The sequence below is a fragment of the Acomys minous genome, assembly GCF_964271855.1.
Source record: "Acomys minous genome assembly, chromosome: 4".
NCBI lineage: Eukaryota > Metazoa > Chordata > Mammalia > Rodentia > Muridae > Acomys > Acomys minous.
This window is the reverse complement of record NC_140486.1, coordinates 75,539,727-75,562,875: the sequence shown is the minus strand read 5'-3', so window position 1 is coordinate 75,562,875 and position 23,149 is coordinate 75,539,727. Positions and strand designations below refer to the sequence as shown.

Below are 23,149 nucleotides of genomic sequence, written 5' to 3'. Positions count from 1 at the left end.
TGTGGCACTATAGGGAGGGAGACAAGGAAGTTAAGCAGGGACCAGGTCACCCTTCAGGTTGTGGGCTGACTGAAATTTATTTGAATGCACAGGGAAGTAACTAGAGATTAAAACAGACAGACAGACAGATAAATAAAGCTTGCCAAGTGTTTCATATGTCATAAAGTGACTGGCTGTAGTGGGAATAGGCTGTGAGGCTGACAGTCACTGATGCTGCTGAGACCTGTGGCTGGGGTGAGTGGTTATAGAAGGTAGTTGGGCGGTCTGGTTATAAGGCCTGCAGAATCAAAGTGAATGTCCTCAGGTTTGGTCTATAAATGCTGCTTTCTTATACAGAAAGAACGGCTTAGGGCATAAGTATTATAAACAAGACCAGCTTCTTATAGTAAAAAACAAAAACAAAAACTTGCATCTCATTGCAGTTTAACACTATTTTCTTTAGTTACAGAACCATCACCTTTCTATCCATTCCACATCTTTAATCCAACAGGATCTGGTTTGCCTTTACTTTGACCTTTAACCTCTCCTTTCTCTCAGACCCACAACTTTCCTGGAACATCTTTCCCTCAATGAAGTTGAACAGCAAATGAGCTATTCAGAATGCAGCACTAGGTCTGATTTAGCAACATGCAACTGTCCTGGCATGACCCACTACAAATGTCAGGTCTTTTTTTTTTTTTTTTTTTTTTTTTTTGAGACAGGGCTTCTCTGTGTTAGCCTTGGCTGACCTGGAGTTGCTTTGTAGACCAGGCTGGCCTCGAACTCACAGTGATCCTCCTAACTTTGCCTCCCCAGTGCTGGGATTAAAGGTGTGCGCCACCATGCCTGGCTCAAATGTTAGGTCTTAAGAGGTCTAAGTGACACCTGGAGATTGTCCTGTTCCCCAGGGATTGTCCTTTCTTTTATTGTACCTGCACTCTTGGTTTCAGATCTGCTATGGTACTCAATGCCCAAAGCCTCCCTACCCTCCACTTACAGCAGACACTTTCTCTTATTTTACCACATACATCTCATTTACCTAAAAATGTTTCCTTTTAGCTAGCCTTGATAGTGTACAGAAAGACTGGTGTGAGTTTGAGGTCAGTCTGGGCTCCATAGCGAGGTCCCATCTCAAAACAGACAGACAGACAGACAAACCTCACTAACAAAACAAAACAATTATTTTACTGTTTTTCTGCTCTTGGTCCAGAGACCATTATGTACCCCTCTCTAATGCTTCTGTCACACTGGATATTTACTCCTGTCCTCTCTTGGTTTTTCAAACAGGGTTTCTGTGTGTGGGTCTGGCTATACTAGAACTCACCCTGTAGAGCAGGCTGGCCTCTAACTCAGAGGTCTCTCTGCCTTTGTCTCCAGTTGACTTTTTCTTTTTAAGACTCTTCTCCATAACAACCATGTCTACTTCCTCTAGCCTGGTACACGTTAGCAAAACCATTTAAGTCCATTCTCCTCTGCCTTTTTCCTCCATTATGTGTGAAACCTTATTTCTTGTCCACATGTTTTTTGCTCTTAAGAAAGACTTCTCTGGAGTTCCTTGAAACTATTAGTGCTGAATTGCTGTGGCAACCGGCTGGAAATTTCCACAGGACAAAGCTCCCAAGGGGTTAACTGAGCACCACTGAATCTATTCTCCAGAGTTAGGTAGCAGCATGACCTGTATCTAAACACCATGAGCAAGCCCATTTTTTAAAGAAGAAGAAAAGTCCGGGTTTGTTTTGAGAAGAACACCAGCAGACCTTAATGAGACACTTAGAACTTCAGCTTAAAAAGCAGTAGCAGTTATTTGTCTGCCTAGTCTATACTTGGGCGCTCAGCCCTTAGCCCTGTTCTTTTAGATTTTATTTTTGAGACAAGGGTTGCAGTCTTGGCTGGCTTAAACTTCCCTGCCCCAGTCTTTTGAGTGCTGGAAGTACATGCATATGACATCAAACCTGGCTAGCTCTGAGTATACTTCTTTAAACCTAATTTTATAATTCTCATTTTGGTAGATGCTATAACGTTTTAGCAAGTGAAACTTCCAACGTAGCTCCATGGTTGCAATAGTTTAGACCTTTCTCTTCCTTTTGCAGTGCTCAGGGCTTAGATTCGTATTACAGTGCTTTAGACAAATAATACGGCATAAATGATGAACAATTTGGAAGCCATTCTGAGGAGATTACTTATGGATTAATAGAAAATGTTTCATACACAGGGTCTCAATATGGGCCCAAGAACTGTATTATAAGGATCTCTGATAGCGTTTATCACAGTCTACCTTGTAAAACATTTTATTGAGTTTTTTTAAAAAAGAGCATTTTCTTCTGGAATACAAACATTTTAGAACCTACTCTTTTAAACCATTTACTACTGGGCTAGCGGGGTGAAGCAGCCCTCTAATCCTAGCAGGGGATTACACACAGAAGGCAGAGGCAGGCAGGTTTCTGTGCGATTGAGGCCAGCCTGGTCCACAGAGGGAGTCCAGGGCGAGCCACTCCTGCATAGTGGGACCCTGTCTCAAAACCAAACCAAACCAAACCAAGTTCTCTGTTTGATTAAGAGCTGTAAAACTTAGCCAGCTCACGTGACCCAATCAGGCATACCTCCAGGTAACTTATCACTTTGCGAGGTCTACATTCATAAAGCTCCTTTGCATTTTTGTTTACTATAGCATTAAGAATTTCCTTTAAATCCATTACTCCATAGAACGGGAGACACTTAGCCATGCCTTCGATTTCCAAGTAGTGCTCAGTACTGGAAACTCCTGAGAGAAAAACAAAAACACAGAGGCCGTTAAACTGGTTAAAATTATATTCCAGAACATGTCCATTGGAAACAAATCTCACTGTTAGAACATTTAGTGAACCTTCGTCAGAACTTAATATACTAGGGCAAAGTTTTGTTCCTTCACGGAATACAAATAATAATTTCCCAGAAGACTTCACATTAAGTCATAGGTGCTCACTGACACCACATGTACTTTATAAAATTTAACTTAATTTCACTTCCTACTGGTCTGTTCTTCACATTTGCTTAGAACATTTCCTACTTTAGAGAGAAAATGAACTCCCATGATATTTATTAAAATCAAAATGGCTCAAGAATTTTATCAACTGCTATACTTCAAGTTCTAGCCCACTGGTCTAATATCTAATTTAAATACCTCAATTATTTTAACTTACCAAGAATAAAAAGAAACACTGTATCTTGTTACTATAGACTTTCAGGAAATAAAACTGGGGGCATTTATTCAAAGAGTCAAGTAAGAAATGCTTGAAATTGGTGTTATTTATTAAGCTAACTGATGTAACTGGGTCATTAAAACTCAAGGCCACGTGATTGGATGTATAATTGGGTAGATCACTCCCTAACAGTAACATTTCAAAGCACCGACTTTGACATTAAAAGACAGAAAGTGTCCATGCTATTTGTATAACAGTATTCTTAATCCTGGAATCATATCATGCTACCAAAAAGGAAAGAGTGTAATTTTTAATTAATAGTTATTGGTGAACTAACATAAGGGAGTGTGGTAGAACTTAAAGCTTTGCAGATCTCAGGACCTTAACGATGCACTCTCTAACGTGTCCTCAGTCTTGGGCTAGTTTCAATACCAACTGGCAGATGCAACGTGGTAGACCAAACAGTAGGAAAGCTAACAGTTTTCCCAGGAAATAACTGAGGAAAGACGCGACGATGCATCATCAGCACCAAAGGATGAGCTACAGAGCTCAACAAAGGGAGGAGAGATGAGCACAAGGACCTCAGGTGGGACTCACAGCCCTGAGGAAGCTGAGCAGGATGAAGCAGTGCTCCAGTGCATCCTCCTTACACACTTACAGAGGTGTGAAGAAAAGGCACCTCTGTCAACACAAATGAGAGGAACATAAAGAATAGCTCCCTCACCACACAAACCCCCCATTCTCCGTATTTCACATGTTCTGATTAAAAGATACCAGAGGACTCAGGGAAAGATCTGTATGAGGACTACAAGAGATGACTGATAATCAGTTCAGTCCACAAGAGGGGCTGGAGGACAGAAAAAGAGAACTTACCCTCCTCACACCATGCTACTACAAAGCGCCAGGCCTATTTTTGTTTGTTTTGTATTTGGGGACGGGCCTCACCATGTAGCCCAAGATTGCTTAAACTCACTATGTACACCATGCTAGCCCAAACATGCAGCTCTTCCTGTCTTGGCTTGTCAAGGTGTGATAACAGCCATATGTCACCTGTGTAGCTGTGCCACAGACCTGTGTTACTCAGTGTTTACACTTACTTTGTGAAGCTAATGTACTGGCTTTCAGGAGGGCTACACAACAGATGTGCTGAAGGCTGGACTCTCAAGACAGGCTGTGTGGGCTCCAGTCCTGGGTCTAACCCTGACTATCCTCTGAAACAAACTTAACATTTTCATGCTTCAGTTTTCTCATCTGTAAAATGGGGACTGTGATAGATGCTACGCTGGGGGCTGTTGCGGGGGGGGGGGGGGGGGCGGGGCGCATATGTTAATTCTTCAAAGGGTACTCGGCATATAATGCTTACTCAAAATTTATTAGTTGTTGTTAATGAACAAACTGAGAAACAAACTGTGATCTGAACAGGCAATCTTCACCTCAAGTGTAACACCTGCAACCACGGAGATAAGGCTCTTACGGGAGGTGTCTTTACCTTGTTAAACTGAGAAAATCAAGCAGCATTTGAAGTCTGGAACACAGAAACTTTTCCCCCCAGATATCCAGCACTGTGCTTCTGTGCGCTTTTGTTACTTATTTTCTTTCTAAACTGTGTCGGTATTGTTATTATTTTATGGGTGTTGTGTCTGTGCACAATATGAAGCCTTGCATGAGAAGGACACAACATGTTGCTGGACTCCATGGAACCAGAGTGACAAACAGTTGTGAGCTACTCTGTGAGTCCTCTGGAGAAGCAGCCAATGTTTTTACCTGCCATGCCATCTCTCCACGTCCCATTTACAGTCTTCAGTGCCTCGGTGAAAGCAACAGTTTAAAGATCTTTTCCTACCTTTTGAGTGTGACAATTTAGGCCCTGGAGTCTTTCCACATGGTGCCTGTGGCAATGGACAGAAGACAAAGGGAAGGGACAGGCAGGCTAGGCTAGGGAGCAACAGCAGTATGGAAACAAACAAACAAACAAACAAACAAACAAAACAAGTAAACAAACAGACAACCCAAGAAAACTGAACGCCCTGAAGCAGACACATTCCTTTCAATGTGTTTGGCATAATCCAGACAGCCACATGAGACTGCTGATGCTCAGTGCTGTGAAGCAGCAGAAGAGATGGCCATTTTTATCAGACCATTCCCTTAAGCCGCACATCTGCTTTACCATCAACAAGTCCAGATAGCTGAGTTACACAAGAGGGCAGCTGGGTTGCTGTGTCAAAAGACAGCAGAGAGTGCAGTGGCCACCTGAGGCGCCCTCGGAAGGAGGCCACTTCTGCATAGCTGACAATGACTTTTAGGGAATGCAAACACACCCAAGAGCTCTAAAAGTCACAGGCAGCTCTTGAAAAGTTTATTTTCTCCACATTAGAGATAATAAGGCACATTATTGTACCTGGTATCAATCTGATCTTGAAGCCATTTGCTGTAAGACGAGGGTCACACAGGTAAGCTGATTCGCTGCATCTCTGGTCAACTGTCGACATTTTATGTAAAACCTCTAAATAATGAGATCCATTAAAAAGACTGGAAAAGAAAGAAATGATGGTTCTTTAAGTTACTAAGTATTTAGACTGAAACAAGAGGGTTTATGGAAACTAGTCCATATATGTTTTGAAAATGTTACCATTGCACTAAGTGTCAAGCCCTATAAGAAAGCACTGACTCTGTTAGCATTGTAGAGTGTTCATAGAACAAGGATGGACAGACATAATACAACTTGTCTCTTCTAGAATGTAACAAACTCAATGAGAAATGTTGAAGGTAGTTCTCTCAACATAATGCAAATCAAATCTTGACTGACTATGAATAAATACCCCTTTATGCCCTTAAAGCAGCTATCACAGATGAACAACACACTCCATCAACAAGCTACTCAAAATCAAATGCTACTCAAGGCCTCTTCAGTATCAAGAAGATTAAATATAAGATTGTTCCTCAAAAAAAGACTGAAAAAATTTTCGGTTCAACACTTGGGAGAGATTCCTTCAGTCCATTGCAAGCACAGCAAGTTTGTGGAAGGAGCCTCACAGAAGACAGCCAACTTGGGCTGGTGTGCATGCTGACCACCACAGCAGAGGAACTGCCTGAGTGCATGCTGACCACCGTAGCAGAGGAACTGCCTGAGTGCATGCTGACCACCGTAGCAGAGGAACTGCCTGAGTGCATGCTGACCACCGTAGCAGAGGAACTGCCTGAGTACATGCTGACCACCGTAGCAGAGGAACTGCCTGAGTGCATGCTGACCACCGTAGCAGAGGAACTGCCTGAGTGCATGCTGACCACTGAAGCAGAGGAACTGCCTGAGTGCATGCTGACCACCGTAGCAGAGGAACTGCCTGAGTGCATGCTGACCACCGTAGCAGAGGAACTGCCTGAGTGCATGCTGACCACCGTAGCAGAGGAACTGCCTGAGTGCATGCTGACCACCGTAGCAGAGGAACTGCCTGAGTACATGCTGACCACCGTAGCAGAGGAACTGCCTGAGTGCATGCTGACCACCGTAGCAGAGGAACTGCCTGAGTGCATGCTGACCACCACAGCAGAGGAACTGCCTGAGTGCATGCTGACCACCACAGCAGAGGAACTGCCTGAGTGCATGCTGACCACCACAGCAGAGGAACTGCCTGAGTACATGAAGTGCTGTTGGATGATGCGGTTTGTTGCTATAGCTCCACTCTCCTTGGAGAAACAAAGTCTTTCAGTTTTGCTGAGAATGCTAAAGACGACACGGACGGTGACATCACAGAGGTCAGTTTGGCTGTATGTCTTGCTTCTCTCACTAGTTCTAAAATCAATCTGCAAGCTTGTGGTAAGGATGACAGTGCAAGCTCCACAGCTAAGCAGCCTGCATTAGACGCATGCCTTACTTACTGCTTGTGTAAGCACACCTAGGATAACTGGTCTGAGTTTGTGCTTCCTAGTCTGTAAAATGTGGGTGACATTCCAACCTTGTAAGAGCACAGCAGTTCTGTCATTCAGTCAGTGCTCAGCAAAGATGAGCCATTGCTACCACTGTTATGATCACTTACCTCGTACTATACATAGTTAAATCACTCCCTTCAGACAAAAGTGCACAACTAGCGTTAGAATTCTGCTGAGAACACTGAACCCAATCCATATTACCCTGCCAACACCGTGAGGTAATGAGTGCAGGACTCTGTTTGAAAAGCAGAATTAACTGGGTAGGGGAAACATTTGGACTCATACTTTTCTCAGTGTGTTGGTGATCCTGCTCACATGGAAAGGCACCCTGGGACTTGCGAGCCCAGGAAGCACACAGCTCTGAGGTGGGACAGTGTCCTAACGCGAGGGCATCCTGAGACACTGAAGCCCAGGAAGCATACAGCTCTGAGGTGGGGCCTCCTCAGCAGAGGCACTGCAGCTCCTAGGGGAGGCTATCCCCAGATGAGCTGAGGAACTCCTAGGGGAGGCTATCCCCAGCTGGGCTGAGGAGCTCAGGAGCCTCAGCCCTAATCCACTTCTTGGCTTATTCCCTTCCTTCCTTCTTTGCTCTTTTTTTTTTTTTGGTGAGAGTCATACCAGGAAGCAAATCTCATAAACGAGATTTCTTGGGAAGGAAGAATCCAGGGGTGGTTGCCTCTGCTCCCAGGAGAAGACAGCAGGGAACTGAACTATCCTGTAGAATTTCTTAGGGAGTGGAGCTTTCCAGGACAGAGATTTCCAGGGTGAGGATTGGTGAGATCTCAAGTCCTGAGGCTGGGGGAACTCATGGATTGGTCAGTTTTCCTGTTCAGAAATTGGTGAGATTTTTCTTGTGGGGTGGGGCCTCCTGTCTTGGGGCTGGCCATGACAGTTACAGCCATCATAAAAGACCATTGGTGGGGGTGGGGGTAGTGGGGGTGGCGCTTGGGCTGGGCTGCTGAAGCGCCTCAGGTGGGGAACTGGTTACTTTCCTGCCTTGAGGGTTTACAAAGTTTACAGAGAATAAAGGAGGTCTATAGCAGGGAAGGCTTTCTCTGCCTTAAACCTAACCCTAACCCTGAGTCTGCAGGAATAGCCACCACAGTGCTGATGCTCAGTTAAGAGAAGTTTGGGTTCCTCATAGCATAGGTACAAAATAACAGCTTTTAACCCATCTCTTTAAACAACAGAGAAACATGTTTACAAAGCTGTATTCTGGACAGGCACAAAAACACTGTTTTTGAAAAGCAAATGAAAATCTATCAATATCATTTAAAAAAGCAGTCAAGTTACTAAGTCAAATGTGTCCTGGCTGTTCATGAGGAAACACAGTGAAGAATTCTTGTGAAGTTCTGAGCTACCACATAAAATTGCTCCTTTGAAGCACTGTGGAGGAGCCTGGGTTTTCATTATGTGGTCCCTGCTGCCTTATTTAAGAGGCAGACAGACAGAGGTTCTCCTATGTCAGTGTCCTCTTGTTGTCCGTTAGATGGCCGTGGCCTCAACACACCCACGTCCTGACACTGCTTTCTTTACTCCAGGTGCATCTGAAAGTTATCTAGTGATTGAGAAAATTCTTACCAAGTTTTAAACTGCAGGGTTTTAGCTACTTTGTCATATATCAGTCTGTGTCAGGTTAAAAAGTGAGCATTAAACTGGGCAGTAGTGGCACACATCTTTAATCCCAGAACCTGGGAGGCAGAGGCAGGTAGATTTCTGTGAGTTTGAGGTCAACCTGGTTTACAGAGTGAGTTCTAGGACAGCTCGGGGCACACAAAGAAACTGTGTCTCAAAAAAAAAAAAAGAAAAAAAAAGAAAAAAGCTCATTAGCAGATGAAACTATTAGATAGTTGGGGAGCTTTGAGAGGGAGGATTGCCTTTGTACAGAGCTAGTGAACTGTGCTCAAGTTTGAAGCAGACAGCCGTTTCTATTGGAGCAAGCCCTACCGGAGAGTCAAATCTACATCTCTTTCTTCCTGAGGCTCACTTCCAACTAAAGGCAGGGAAGGGAAGTGGTAAGTACACTATCAGGAGCTGGAGAGATGGGTCAATGGTCCAGAAAATACCTCAGTGCAGGTCCCAGTGCCCACAGCCAGTTGCTTACAATGGCATGTAAATGCTACTTCAGGGATTTGATGCCCTCTTCTGGTGTCTGAGGGCACCCATAATTGGTGAACAAGCACACGCGCGCGCGCACACACACACACACACACACACACACACACACACACACACCCCACATACATGCAGAATAAAAATAAAATAAATCTCAGAAAGAAACACCTAATCCCACACCAAAAACCTCACATGAATCAGGAAGAGACAAGAATATTCCATTGACTGACTGCTACATAGTAAAACAATCACACAATAAAGATACGACCAAATGTAATATGTAGAACTTACAGATAAATATTAATTCCAAATTGTAAAACTGAAAAGAAAAAAGCCCTTTGAAATAATGAGGAACAATTCTAAACTAGTATTTTGAGTAAGGTATGAGAAAGACATTTGTGATTAGCTTAAAAACTAATCATCTTTGTGAGTATATGGAAGGACTAAGAGTAAGAGTTATTTTCACATACATTAATGAATGAAAGGAAAAACATATGTACACACATGTATAAGGGCAGGAACAGGATGGGACCGGCTGCTAAGGGCATTCTCCATGTAATTCTGCTCTGGTGTGTGCTTGGCAATGTCAGTCCAGGGTAATATTAAGGAGACCTGCAGCAGCACTCTAGCCTTCAGGTACCACGGAGAACTCACACGGTACAGGACACATGCCCCTGGCATTTACTGACTGGAAGTCTGAGCCACCTAGAATCTTCTACTGTTGTAAGCAACTACTAACGCCATCAGAGTTTAGAAAATCTTCCTCACAATGTTTCTTCAAATGAGTATCACTTATCCCAATTGGAAAGAGCCTTCCACTTTTAACATTAAACCCTTGCACCACCATACCTCTCTGTTAATATAATTGGTGTTTCCAGTGGCTCTGCAGGGAGTTTATGGTTCTCCAGAAGTCTTTTAAACAGCAGGGCTTCCTTCACTCTGTATGGGTTCAATAACATGATGTCTGCTCTGGACGTGACCAGCCACGCATCAGGAAACTTGAGACTGTGGACCAGACAAATCTCATCCTTGTCTTCTAAGTCAATGTCCCTTTGTTTCTTAAAATTGACCTTTAAGTTTTCCATAGAAAAGGGGATTTCTGCTGTTTTAATATTTCCACTCTTCTTCTTTTCCTTTTGGGACTGAAAGAGCTCAACAAGACTCGGCTGAGCAGAGGAGGGCCTACCCTTGTGCTTCTGTGCCGGGCCCCACGCACTGCCGGCCCTCATCTTCTTCCTGCCATCTTTTAACGATACCTGTGTTTCCTGTTCAATAGCTTTCTTCATTTGATTATTGTATCGCTCCAAGTCTTTTTTAGCCTTTTCCTCGTATCTAAGAACAGAGATAAAACAAAACTAGTGAGCTTATCATAAGAACATGATAATCATCTAAAGTAAATTTTTATTAAAAATAACAAGCTGTCATTTGGTACTGATTAGAGTATTAGCATGATCCTCCTGTGTGCTTATGTTAAACTCCAAAGAGAGCACAGCAACTGGCCCCTGAAAAGCACTCAGGGAGCTCTGGCCCAGCATTAAGAGGCGGGAGCTGCAGGACCAGAAGATGGCACTGACTAGCCTGCTTCATCAGCGCACAGATCCCTGCTTCCAGAACAACTTAAAATGAAGAGAAAAAACCCACGTGTGGGAGCCCTCAGGAAAATAACATTAAAAGGCTAATGGGCTGAACAGAGCTTCCCGCTGGGGAAACAGCTTAGGGTCTGAGTTACAAGTGCAGTTTGATAAACACCTTGGGCTTTCAATTCAAACTGGAAGAGGGCCATGTCTTAGGAGGAAAAGCCCCACAACCCTACAACTGAGCAAGTCTCCCCATAATTCAATGCAAAACAAACGCCCACAAGCTCAAAGTCATCTTAAATAAGATGCAACACTTTTCTGAAGTGAACAGAAATCACTCTCAATGTCCACTGTATAATTAAAAGTCACCAATCAAGCAGCAAAACAGATATGTGAGTCTTGGCCAAGAGCAAGAAGCCAGGAAAAGCCTTTTTCAAATGACTCACACTTAGAATTGAAGAGCTTTGTAAAATGTTTTAGGGCCATGAGATGAGCAATAGAAAGGAAAATAGGAGGGGCTGAAGGGGAATTTATATGTACACAAAGAAAGATGTGGGAAGTCTAAAACTAAAAAACAGTATTTGGAATGGAATATTCACTATGTAGATTTAATTACAGACCAGACATGGAAACAACAAAAAGGCCAATGAACCTGAAAGCAGAGCTACAGAAATAACCCATGAGCAAGAGAGAAAAGGCCCCTGTAAGCAAGACAGAAAAGGGACCTGCGCAAACTGAGTCACCCAGGACCTGCGCACACTGAGTCACCCAGGAGCCACACACACATATCCCAATGCATCAAATCCCACCCCGACCCCCTTTAAATAAAATTATATTTAATGGTGAGTCAACCTGTAGAACCATTAACACCTTAAGGATCTAAGAGGCAAGTCCAGGCAGGACAAATGCGAACAAACCCTGCCAGATACACCGAAGCAAATTATGAAAACAGCGGGTGAATTCCCCAAGTCTGTGTGACAACCAAGCAAAAGGACAATGCAATGTCAGCGGAATGGGTGGAATATTAAGGGGCAACAGAGCCCATGTCTTACCTCTACCAACCGCAAATGTCCTTCAAAGAGAAGAGTAAATAGATAACTTCAGATAAAATAAGAAGCTTTTTGCTAACTCATCTGTACTCTTAAAGAATGAGATTAGCAGAGAAGCAACTGTATCGTGGGCTTTTGGGTTTCTGTGAGACTGTGTGGTATTAACTTTAAAGTAGGATGAAAGGATGCATGATGTATTAAGCAAAGCAAACACTAATATAAATTAGAAGTTAAAATGTATCCACCTAAACCTTGAGAACCTCCAGAACTGTCCAAGGAGGAAGGCAGGGACAGATGACAGGCTGAAGGGCCAATCTAATCCTAACAATGTCCATTATAATATCACACAGACCAAATCTTCTAATTAAAGGTCAGGATATCCAGTTTTATGGGTTTCTAAAAGTTACACTTTTATAATAACAGATAGGTAAAGGAATGGAAAATGCATACACTACACAAAGTGTAAGAAAACAAGACACTGATAAAGCAGATCAAAATGCTAAATTACGAGAGATGAAGGGGCAACTGGAAAGCGTAACACACCAATGTGTGTGCACCTAGTAACAGAGCGCTCGTTATATGAAGCAAACGTCACGGCACAGACTAGTCAGAGGCACAGCTGGAGATACTAAAGCCTTTCTTCTCTTCATCAGTGGTATAACCAGATTGCAAATTGTCAGGAAATGACAGGTCTTAGCAACGCTGCCAACCACTTCACCTTAAAGGATTTACAGAAATTCAGATTCTTTATATGTGAACACAGATCATTCACCAGGACAGGAAATATAATGAGCCAAATTCTCAACACATGGCAAAAGGTAAAGGAAACCTAACTTATACATATATTCTGTCCATGCTAAACTGGAAACCAAGCTTATTTTAAAAAGCCTTGAATGTCTGAAAACTAACCAACACAATAGCCTCAGTATTCACCAATTAGAGACTGAATTAACAAACCTTTTTATGGCGATAAAACTAAAGATTACTGCTTTACAAAATGATGTGTCATGAAAATACTGTTGAGACGCCAGTTTTACCATATAATTTTATTTATTTGAAGTTTAAATACTGGCAAAAGCAAGGCAATGTAACAAATCACAATAGTGTCTGCCTGCGGAGGTTGCAGGAGGGACTTGGGATGATAGAAGTGTTTATTTTCATTGTGGTACTATTCACGCTGGTGTATGTATTTCTGCAAAGCACTGAACTACACTGCTAAGATCTTTGCAGTCCACTATAGGTAAACTTTACCCAATTTAAAGAAAGATTTAAGAAAGTGTTGGGGAGCCGGACATGGCAGCATGTGTCCACTATCCTAGCACTTAGAAAGTAGAGGAAGGAGAATCAGAAATTCAAAGCTAGATTGTTCTACAAAGCAATTTCACTTCAAAATGAAATAAAAAATAAAAAATAAAAACAGTATGCAATAAAGCCATTAAAACAGCACATGGAGTAAAAAGTACACCATTTAATCCATTAGAGTTAATGTTAATTTTTCTATTCTCACTTAAAGTCACCAGTTGATGCATAAATTTCAATAAATCAAATATGTTAATTCAGCTTCAATGGTCAAAGGGATTTTCTTTTTTTCTGAGTAGTGAAAGGAAGCTTCTAGAGCCACAGAGTCCGGTGGAGTGTGAGACACTAAGATGCCTGGGTTCCATGCCCAGGCCCTGTCTGAGGGGGGCTCTGCTGCTGTGGGAGAGCTGGAACCGCTGCTGTGCTCACCTCAGCAAGCAGTGCTCAACAAAGCCCAGAGAGCCGGAGGGCTTGCTTGGATGGTTCTACTGCTTAGAAACCAGGAAATCTTAATGCAAAGTACTTTGTTCTGTCCCTCAGGGCACTCATTTCTAACATGTGGGCAATCTACATGCATGTCATAGCTTTGCTATGAGGATGAGTTGCTCGATACCCTGTAAATGGTGATGTTTACTCTAAGTTTCTATGGAGAAACCCAAGTTCTGGGCTTGGGGATGGAGTCAGTGGCAGAGCACACACTGAGCACACACAAGGCTCTAGCTCAACAAAACCCCAAAACAAAAAGAAACACATATCCTACAGTTTGAATGGGACATTTGACTAAAAATTAGTATTTAAATAACACCGATACATTTTTTAAAATTAAGTTTTAAATTTGGGCCTAGAGAACTAAAATTATTTCAGGTCTTATAGGATGCTGACTTAGATTCTATAGGATGTTACTTGCATGTATATTTTAAAGTGAGGCTAAGAAACAGCAGAGCACAACACAGTGTGCAGTCTGTGCTCAGAACATGATTCTGAGTAAAGAAATGCTATGTGCTAGCTGGATAAAATTGAAAAAAAAAATCTGCTTCATTGTAAACTAGATAAACAATTGCTATCATTTGCTTTTCATATTCATACTTTTGAAGGTTATTTTCTTCCATAATACCTAGAACATGAACATATGGGTTAGTTAAACAAAACACATGATCTTTAATAGTTTACTTTCACAGGCACTAAAAATAAGTATATTTTTAGCTCTTAGACATCAGAACTCCAGACTTTTCCTATGGGGTGGAAAATGAGTTCAAGATAAAGGTCACCATTTGTAATTAATTATAATGTGCAAATTTTCACATATGGTACTAATCTTTTGATTTGTTCAAGAAGTCAATTTAATTAGTTCCTTGGGAAACATAAAAAGTTATGTCCAAAATAATGCTAGGTAAATGTTAAGTAAGAACAGATGCCACCTCTGTATTCAGTGCCATTAAGGGACTTAGCAACATGAATGGAAAGTATTCACACTGATGTGACTAAGCGGTCAGTTCAAATGATATTTCTGAGACTAAAGGCTACATTTAATTGGAAAGTTTTTTTTAATCATTTTCAGTAAGATCCAAACTGCAACATTACTTAGTTATTTAAGTAGGAATAAATATACATTGCAAACCATATACATTTATATACACAAAATCCCAAATTAACACCAACTGACTGAAGGGCCTTTTTCCACTGAGTTTAAGGTGAGGCACAAGGCTCACGCCTGGATTCTAATCCATTAGAGGAAAGGAGAGGAAAACAAAGGGACAAAAAATAAAATAAAATAAAATAAAATAAAATAAAATAAAATAAAACCAAACCAGAAAGGACCAAGGTATTCCCTACCCCACGTCTGTCTGTCCTACTTTCTCAGCAGAGACAGATTCTGGCTGCCCACAGGGCTTGGAGAACCATGCTCAACCTGGCCCTCTCCTTCCCATCTTCCTTCACCACGCTCTCACTTTCTGCCCTGTGTTATAACATCTTTTCACATTCTTGGCAACACCATATTCCTTCTTGTGTGATAATTCCCCTAAAACCTCGCTGGTTAGTTTCATATAAGGAATCAATTTTCTGTCCCATATATGAGACAACTGCTAAGTCTTTCCATAATTTACCACATTTCCTTCTCAATTACACGAAGAAGCTGTAGATGGCAACTAACAAAGACGCACACCTGGACAATGTGCAAAGAGCGAGACTCTGGAGGACTCAGCTGTGAATGGAATGTCTGTGCAGGTGAGGAGACCTCAAGACTGTCAGAGCCAGAGGTGACGGATCACTCTAGGGACAAAGTGTCTTCTAGACACAACACGACTGATGCACATATGAACTCAGAGACTGTGGCCGCAGCAGCCATAGAGCCATCTGTTGAAAACAGATGGGGTCACAGAGCTGAGAGGTGTATGTGGGCATAGCTGCGCCCATCCCCTAACCAAGAAGCTATCTCCAACCGACAGCTGCTTGTAAAGGAAAACACAGTTTTCCCCAATGGCATCTCACTGCACACACTTGCCACACTTCAGGGCAGGAATCATGCCCAGCAGGAGATGGCCAACACAAAACCATCTCAACAGTATGTTTGTATACTGGTTTTTTGTTTGTTTGTTTATCTTATTAGACTTTTTGTGTGTATTTTTGGTTTTGTGTTTTTGTGAGGTGTATATGTATTTCTTGATTCTTTGAATTTTAAAGAGTGAGAGAGTACAGCCAAGAGCTAGAGAGAACAAGAGCGGGAGAGAGAAGAGGGGGAGGGGTATGCGGCTGGGTGGGGAGGGAGGGAGGGAGGGAGCCATCGGAAGGAATCGGGAGAGGGGAACCATCATTAGAATATAGTGTACGAAATATTTTTTGAATTGGAAAAAAGGCATATAATTCTATGATTGCTACATGACAAACTGCAGACTATACTATTTATGAACTAAAAAAAAAAAGTTATTTTTTTAGCTAAAGTGACCAGCCAGTATACAGGCCACCCTTATCGAGCTATTTCCTAAATGAAAGAAGGGAGTGGAAAGGAGAAAGAAAACATGAAGAACGGGAAGAAAGGAAAAACAAAAATGAACTGAAGCACTGCAGAAGGGGTCGGCCTTGTGGTACTGTGGATGGGAGCCAGGGCGGCCCTCAAGAGGGGTAGGTAGGTGCTCTCCACTTTGTACTACTGTGGATGGGAGCCAGGGCGGCCCTCAAGAGGGGTAGGTAGGTGCTCTCCACTTTGTACTACTGTGGATGGGAGCCAGGGCGGCCCCCAAGAGGGGTAGGTAGGTGCTCCCCACTTTGTACTACTGTGGATGGGAGCCAGGGCCTTCTAGAGGCAGGCAGTGTCTTATGAGACAGTGGGTATGGAAGCCAGGTGGGTCTCTTGTGGGACTGAGGATGGAAGCCAGGGAGTCATGGAAGGCAGCTCTGCCACAGAGCTGCATCCCCAAATCTACTCTTGTATCACTTTCTGTATTCTTTGAAGAATTGAGGATCATAGAAAGAACTTAAAAAAAAAAAGCTGGATAAGAATTGACAGGCATAGCTTCAATTTAGTGGATTACAGTCCGAGGAATCCTGGCCTTGAAACCTAAACCTTTCCTTCCTTCCTTCCTTTCTTTCTTTTTCTTTCTTTCTTTTTCTTTCTTTCTTTCTTTCTTTCTTTCTTTCTTTCTTTCTTTCTTTCTTTCTTTCTTTCTTTTAAGCATTTGTGTGTCTGATTGCAAGACATCAGTATTTTCTCAAAATATTTCTGTTTTCTGGAATCCATGTCAACTGAACTGAGTTAGAGCAAATAAAAACTGCCGTTTACAACAAAAAGAGCTATAAAAGCCCAATCACACTCACACAGAAATCACTCTGTGCTGTAACAGCTGGTATCTTACTGCTCCTTACAGCGATGAGACTGCTGCACGCTTTTACCGACAGCCAGCAGAGAGTGACGGTGTACAGGCCCAGGTGTGGCTGCTGAGGTCTGCTCTGAATGGATTCTACAACACACTACTAATAAAAATGTAGACAAATTAGCCACAACATCAATAATCTGACAATTTGGGACTTACAAGGCAAAATAATGTTAACTAACCCTCTCCACGAGGCGGCTGAAGTAGAAACTGCTGCTACAAGGCTGAGGGAAGCACTTCCTCCTGAGTATGCACTGCCCCCATGTTCACGGATACTGCAAGTGCCCTTTCTTTCCGTCCTCAGACAATGAGACACATAAGAACTACACACATTCATGTGTGTTTAAAAGAATTTACTCATCTTTAAACTACATAATCATATTCTTTAGGTAAAACATAAGACAACTATAATAGTGTGAGTCTTTTTGTGTTCAAAATAAGACTCTAAAATCTGACATTTATGAAATAATTAGCAGTTTGAACACTGGCTATTTCATGTACTAAGCCCAGTCCTTAAAAAAAAGTTAGGAGGGGATGGAGAGATGGTTCCTTGGTTACGAGTACCAGCTGCTCTTCCGGAGGACCTGGGCTCGGTTCCCAGCACCCACACCCAGGCTCACAATTCTCTAACTCCAGACCCAGAGGACTGATACCCTTTTCTGGCTTCCACAAGTTCTAAGCATGCATGTACACATACATGTGGGCAAAGCGTCCATACACATCAAATTAAAAGTTATAATAATCATATTATAGTTATTTCTAAAATATGAATGCATATTTTTATTGCTAAAGGATGAATACATACATATTTATGAAGCCAATGATGTCATGCCTCACACTGGCTTCAGAATCATGAGGAGGGAAGGAGGAATCACAGGGACCGTGAGATGAAGGGATTAAGTGAGTAATCCCATCACCACATTGCACATTGATATATATTTGGAGAAGAACAAATACAACCACCATCCTCCCTTAAACAAGCTGTTGTGTATATATTTAAGTTAAAAGAGAGCAAATGTCTGATCTTTGATGTTTTTAGTAGCACTTTTCTAACAGAGCTCAGAAGTTTAGGAAATTTACAAAAAGGGCTACTCTGTCAATAATCATCACTATTATTTTAAATTGACAGTTGATTCCTAAGACTGATTCACTAATGAAGACGTGAAAAAAGTTAGCCATATACACCATTTATAATGAATTTTAAACCAGAGATGATAGTTTGTATTTAAATATTTCCCCAGATATTTGACAGAGTTTTGAAATAATTAAGTAAACAAATGGCTGGAAGTCTAATTTTATCCTTCATTTTCTGGTGGGCCAGATCATTCAAAATATAGCATTTTGTTGTATTGAGTGACAAATAGCTTTGTGTAGAGTGCTACCCACACAGTGTGACAGGCATCATCTTTATCAGAGCTTGCCGGTGGGCCTCAAGCCTGAACCTAGTGACTGTCAATTTTCTTTCATGGGAGGAAGGAGAGGAGAGGGCACTGGGCCCTCAACAAGGTTAGAGCTGTTCTTCCTCAACTCGCAGGAGCTGCATACAATTCTGACTTAACTGCGTAACTTCATTGTTTCAGGAAGTGCTAGTGAGTAAACAGGGTGAAGGTTAGCTAAGCGCCCTCCATCTGCACAGCTATGCTGGGGTGGTGCAACTAACTTGGGGCCACCTGTCCTCCTGTTAGAAAGCCCTCACCCATGCTCTGTAATTAAACCCAACTCCAATAAACTTACTGATTTCCCCAAGTTGGACTCTATTGGATCTGTACTTTGGTTTATCTTCGGTGCTTATAAGGAAGGGGGATACATGTTTGTTCACATCTCCCAAGGGAACAAGTTCTCACAATAAGTGTAAGCTACTAGAAATACCCAGTATATTGTTTTGGGACATATACTTAGATCCAAAGATACAAATAATATTTTAATCAGGTCAGTCACTTATTTACATACCCCAAACACCCACTACAATTTATAAACTGCCAACAGATAAAATTTAGATGGCACAAGTTATACTGAATATAGGTAATAATTACACTAACCTGGTTCTACAACTATGGCACAATCCTTTGTACAGTGTGTCTCATTTTAGAGACCAACTTAAAAGGGAGAAAGAATCAAAATATTTACAAAAACACAATTGTTTCATCTGCTCTAATGCAAAAGCTTGAAAAAAAAATCTTGCTCCAAAGAAGTTCTATAACATGAATGAAAAAAGAAATAAAAAATAATTTGATAATGATACCCAGAAAGATATTTTAGTCAAGCTAAGAAGTATTTTCCATTTTTTCCCATAAATGTGAAGTTTAGAAAACTTTTAATCCATAAGTCATATAGAATAGAAACAGCTGAGCATCTGGGGCACATGATGCTCTGGAAACTTACTTCAGCTTTTCCTCTTCCTTCAGTGTCTCCCACTGCGCTTTAATTTGTGCCACTGCATCCTCCAAACCAGTCTTAGGATTTTCTGCGAGGAACTGAGCGCGATGGTCTTGAATAAACAGGGCACTTGCTGACATGGGCTTCTTGACAACTCGATTGCTAATTAAATCATAGGCTGTAAGCTGCCCAAGTCTGTTATCTATCACATTTGGTGTTTTGCTACAAGGACCATCAGTAAGATTCTTTGGTTCAAGGCTTGGGTGACTATTATTGTTCAGTTTACACGCCAAACTCTTTTGTGGCACTAAAATTTTCACAGGCTCGATATTCTCTCCCATCAAATTAAACACATTCCCCTTGCTCCAGTCATCTGCACAGATTTCCAGCGATGTCTCAGGGTGTGCGTCTCCCCCATGTCCCCCACTTGCCTCTGTCCCACTCCTGCCATTCTCTCCTTGGATACGATCACTGGAACCTGCAAAATGAGTCTTACTGTGTCTACTCTGAATGTCCTCTGATGATATGCTATTCGTGGGGATATTCTGAAATGCACTTATAGTGTCCTTATTAATGCTAGAATATTCACTAGTAAAATGGCCATCACAGGGCTCGCCTATATTTATCTGTTGATTTAAATAATGATCAGTGTTTCTTTTAGATTCATCATTTTGGAAGTGAACAGCCAAAGTATCAGCATTTGGATAATTATTTCCAGATGATTCCATTTTATTAATCAGCACATCTGTTTCTGCTGTTTCACTAACAACCATGTTGGTCGAGGAAACATCTGCTTTGTTATTTTCATAAGAATCTGTACTGGGTAGTGGTCCGTAACAGGTCACCATCAGATTTTCAAGAGCACCTAAAACAGATTCCTAAAAATACAAATGAAGAAATATTAGGAGGGATACTGTGAAAAAAGGGCAATATTTAAAATAGTAACAAAAATATAAAAAAAGCAAGTCTTTTAAATAAGGGAACAGTTAAGACTGCATAAGCTTGTAAAGAGCATAAATACATACAGAACTTTATTTGGAAAAGGTTACCTTATTCTGTAATAATACTTGACTTTTATCTGGAGTTAGATTTACATCCACATCAGTTGAAGGAACATCAATTTTCAGAAAGAAAATGGGATACAAGCGAGTACATTCCTTTAGGCACTTCAGGTTATAATAGCGACGGATTAACTGGAAATATACGCAATGAATAAGAGACAAAAGGATCTTGTTATTACCAACTTTAAATGCTACCAAAAGCAAACACTGAACAGAGAGGCTAAGACGATGCAACCGCTGGCCTGGAAAAGCAGGGTCTGCCTGAGCCGAACAGCCATGTTCTGTTCCCTGGTGCACAGGGAACAGGTCCTGACCTGGTGCACAGCACAAGCTCTCACACTTTGGACACACACACTCAGTCACAGTCAGTGCCACGGAGCTTTAAGGCCTAATGTACAAATAAGCCCCCCTGCTACTTTCTGGCTAATTACCTCATGACGTCATTTAATAGTCATGGTAGCACACGTATAGTTCCAGCACTCAAAGCCATGCTGGTCTAGTAGCCAAGTCCTATCTCAAGTGCATGAGCATATGAGCATAGGATAGGAGTGAGCAAACAAATATTTTACAAACCATCTAACATTTTTTTTTCTTCACTCAAAGTGGGGGTGATAACGCATCACTGAATTGGAAAAAGTAAATGAAACATAAGTAAAATACTAACTTAATGAAAGGGATTTTATTTATTTTTCTTTTCCTTATTTTAAATCAAATTCTTGGATTTCTTAGATTTTTTTTAATCAAATGTTTAATTTCAGGGGCTGGAGAGATGGCTCAGCAATTAAAAGCACTGGCTACTCTTCTAGGAACACAGGTTAAATCCTTAGCATCCAAATGGTGGCTCACAACCATACGGCCTCCAGTTCTAGGGAATCTGATGCCCTCCTCTGTCTTTCATGGGGACCAGGCACATGGTACAAACATACTTGCAAGACATATGAAATAAAATTTAGCAAAAAATTAAGCTATTAAATACGTGATCCAAGGGGTATTTTTCTTTCTAAACATGATTACCTTTAGTATATCTTTCTGGTGTACTGGTCGACTGTTGATAAAGAGGAAACTTCTCTCTGGGGTTGAAAGACTTGTGGTGCTGTGGTCTGCATCATGCTTTGGAAAGAACCCACTTAGGCAAATCTACAATTGTGACACACACACACACACAGAAGGATTGATGTCAGGAATAAGGCTCCAGAGGTCTGATTATCCACAACATATGAGAAGGTATACAGAGTAACACATGTGCCTTGTCACTTCAGGTCACATCCATGCTGATAAGTATGCCTTGACAATTAATGCTGAAGAATACCAAACCAGTAAAAGCATCTTTACGAATGGGTCTAGTTTTACATTTTCAATTGTCATAGGATAAACACTCTTACTTTATTTTATTTTAAAATTACTTTGTTCAAAAAATTTTTTTCTTTGTTCATATGGTGACTTCACCCCTTACTGGCTGTTTGTCTTTTTCTCTTCAACTATTATTTCCCATGAAAGCTGCTGTTTCTTTGTTTTGAATATAAATGAAACTAATTGTACTGGTTTTTCACTGCCGTGTTTAAGAAAAAATATACTTTACTTTGAATTATTTCTTTTGTGGCTAACTACTGGTTGTACACTATATGTTACCTTCATGACTGCTTACAGAACTTCACTACAAAAATATAAAATTATTTACATATTACATCTTTTTCTAGTCTACAAATATATCAAGCAAAAGAAGAAACTGAAGGGTACTAGAAAAACTGACCAGAAGGAAAGAGTGATTTAAGGGACAGAAGGCAGAGAGTATGAGCCTGTTTCTAGCCTGAGCTAATTAACACTGCACAGAAGACTGTTTGGGATTTTGCTCATTTCCCCTTTTCTCTTCCTTTACATTCATGGCGTGTGTATGTGTATCTGTCTTTGTCAGCGCATGCATGTGTATGTGCAAATATGTGTATTCTGGTGTATAACTTTATCTGAAGTAAATCAAACTAGATGTGTTATGAAGCCAAGGAGCAACTCTAATGGTAAACATTCAGCTTAGGTTAAGGAAAGCAAATATGTGAGTAGGGTGCTATTTATAGTCCAGCAGTAACCATGACACTCTAACAACACAGCCTGTAGGCCGTCACCTATGGCCATGGCCATCCCTGGACTTGCAAGTAAGTGCTTAAGGAGATGTAGCACCAGTTTTAGAACACTAAGTGCATTACTGTCACAGTGCCAATCTGTACCAATTTGAAAAAATAAATTAATAAATCTGTATAATCCATTACAAGATGATACCACTTAATTAACTGTAAAACTTCACAGCATTTATAAATGGTTGTGTAATTTACCAGGTAACATGAGACTCTTCCTCAAGCTCCCGCTGGGCACTAGGGCAGCCTGTTTAGCTTCTGGAGGACTTACCAAGTGTTTGGATTACAGAAAAGACACAGATGAGGAAAGAAGAGAAGAGAGAGAGAAGGAAACTCCCCCGTGTTTGTCCCAAATAGGAAAATAATGAATAAAATAAAGTCCAATACAAAGCCAGTGAGTTCCTCTCACACCACTTTGGCTGCCATTGTGGAACTATTACCTCTAGACACTAGGCTTTAAAAATGAAGATAATCTAAAATCCAACAAACCATGTTAAAGTTACATTGAAGAGTCAAGCAGCCATGGTGCATATAATGCTATACAAATTAAAAAACAGACTAGTTCAGCCACGCGTGGTGGTGCACACCTTAA

At 41.3% G+C, this 23,149-nt stretch overlaps 2 protein-coding genes across 4 annotated transcripts in view; one reads left to right on the top strand and one right to left on the bottom strand.

Annotated features, from left to right (window-relative positions):
- Positions 1–23,149, bottom strand: part of PMS1 (PMS1 homolog 1, mismatch repair system component) — a 94,694-nt gene that overhangs the window by 682 nt on the left and 70,863 nt on the right. For all 3 annotated transcript variants that reach the window (XM_084780752.1, XM_084780754.1, XM_084780753.1), the window contains 6 exons: positions 21,446–21,568; positions 20,420–20,563; positions 19,377–20,248; positions 10,050–10,532; positions 5,557–5,687; positions 2,580–2,740 (listed from right to left, as the gene is read on the bottom strand). In XM_084780752.1, the coding sequence (XP_084636878.1) occupies positions 2,580–2,740; positions 5,557–5,687; positions 10,050–10,532; positions 19,377–20,248; positions 20,420–20,563; positions 21,446–21,568 (1,914 nt within the window). The remainder of the gene's footprint in view (positions 1–2,579; positions 2,741–5,556; positions 5,688–10,049; positions 10,533–19,376; positions 20,249–20,419; positions 20,564–21,445; positions 21,569–23,149) is intronic.
- On the top strand, positions 5,696–8,025 carry LOC311596878 (uncharacterized protein). Its single transcript, XM_084780761.1, has 3 exons — positions 5,696–7,450; positions 7,517–7,557; positions 7,594–8,025. Exon 1 carries the CDS (start codon positions 6,220–6,222, stop codon positions 7,015–7,017), a length of 798 nt encoding a protein of 265 aa, XP_084636887.1. The 5' UTR covers positions 5,696–6,219; the 3' UTR covers positions 7,018–7,450; positions 7,517–7,557; positions 7,594–8,025.

Excerpts from the sequence above, each read along its gene's own strand:
- LOC311596878 (XM_084780761.1), top strand. The coding sequence starts at position 6,220 with ATGCTGACCACCACAGCAGAGGAACTGCCTGAGTGCATGCTGACCACC.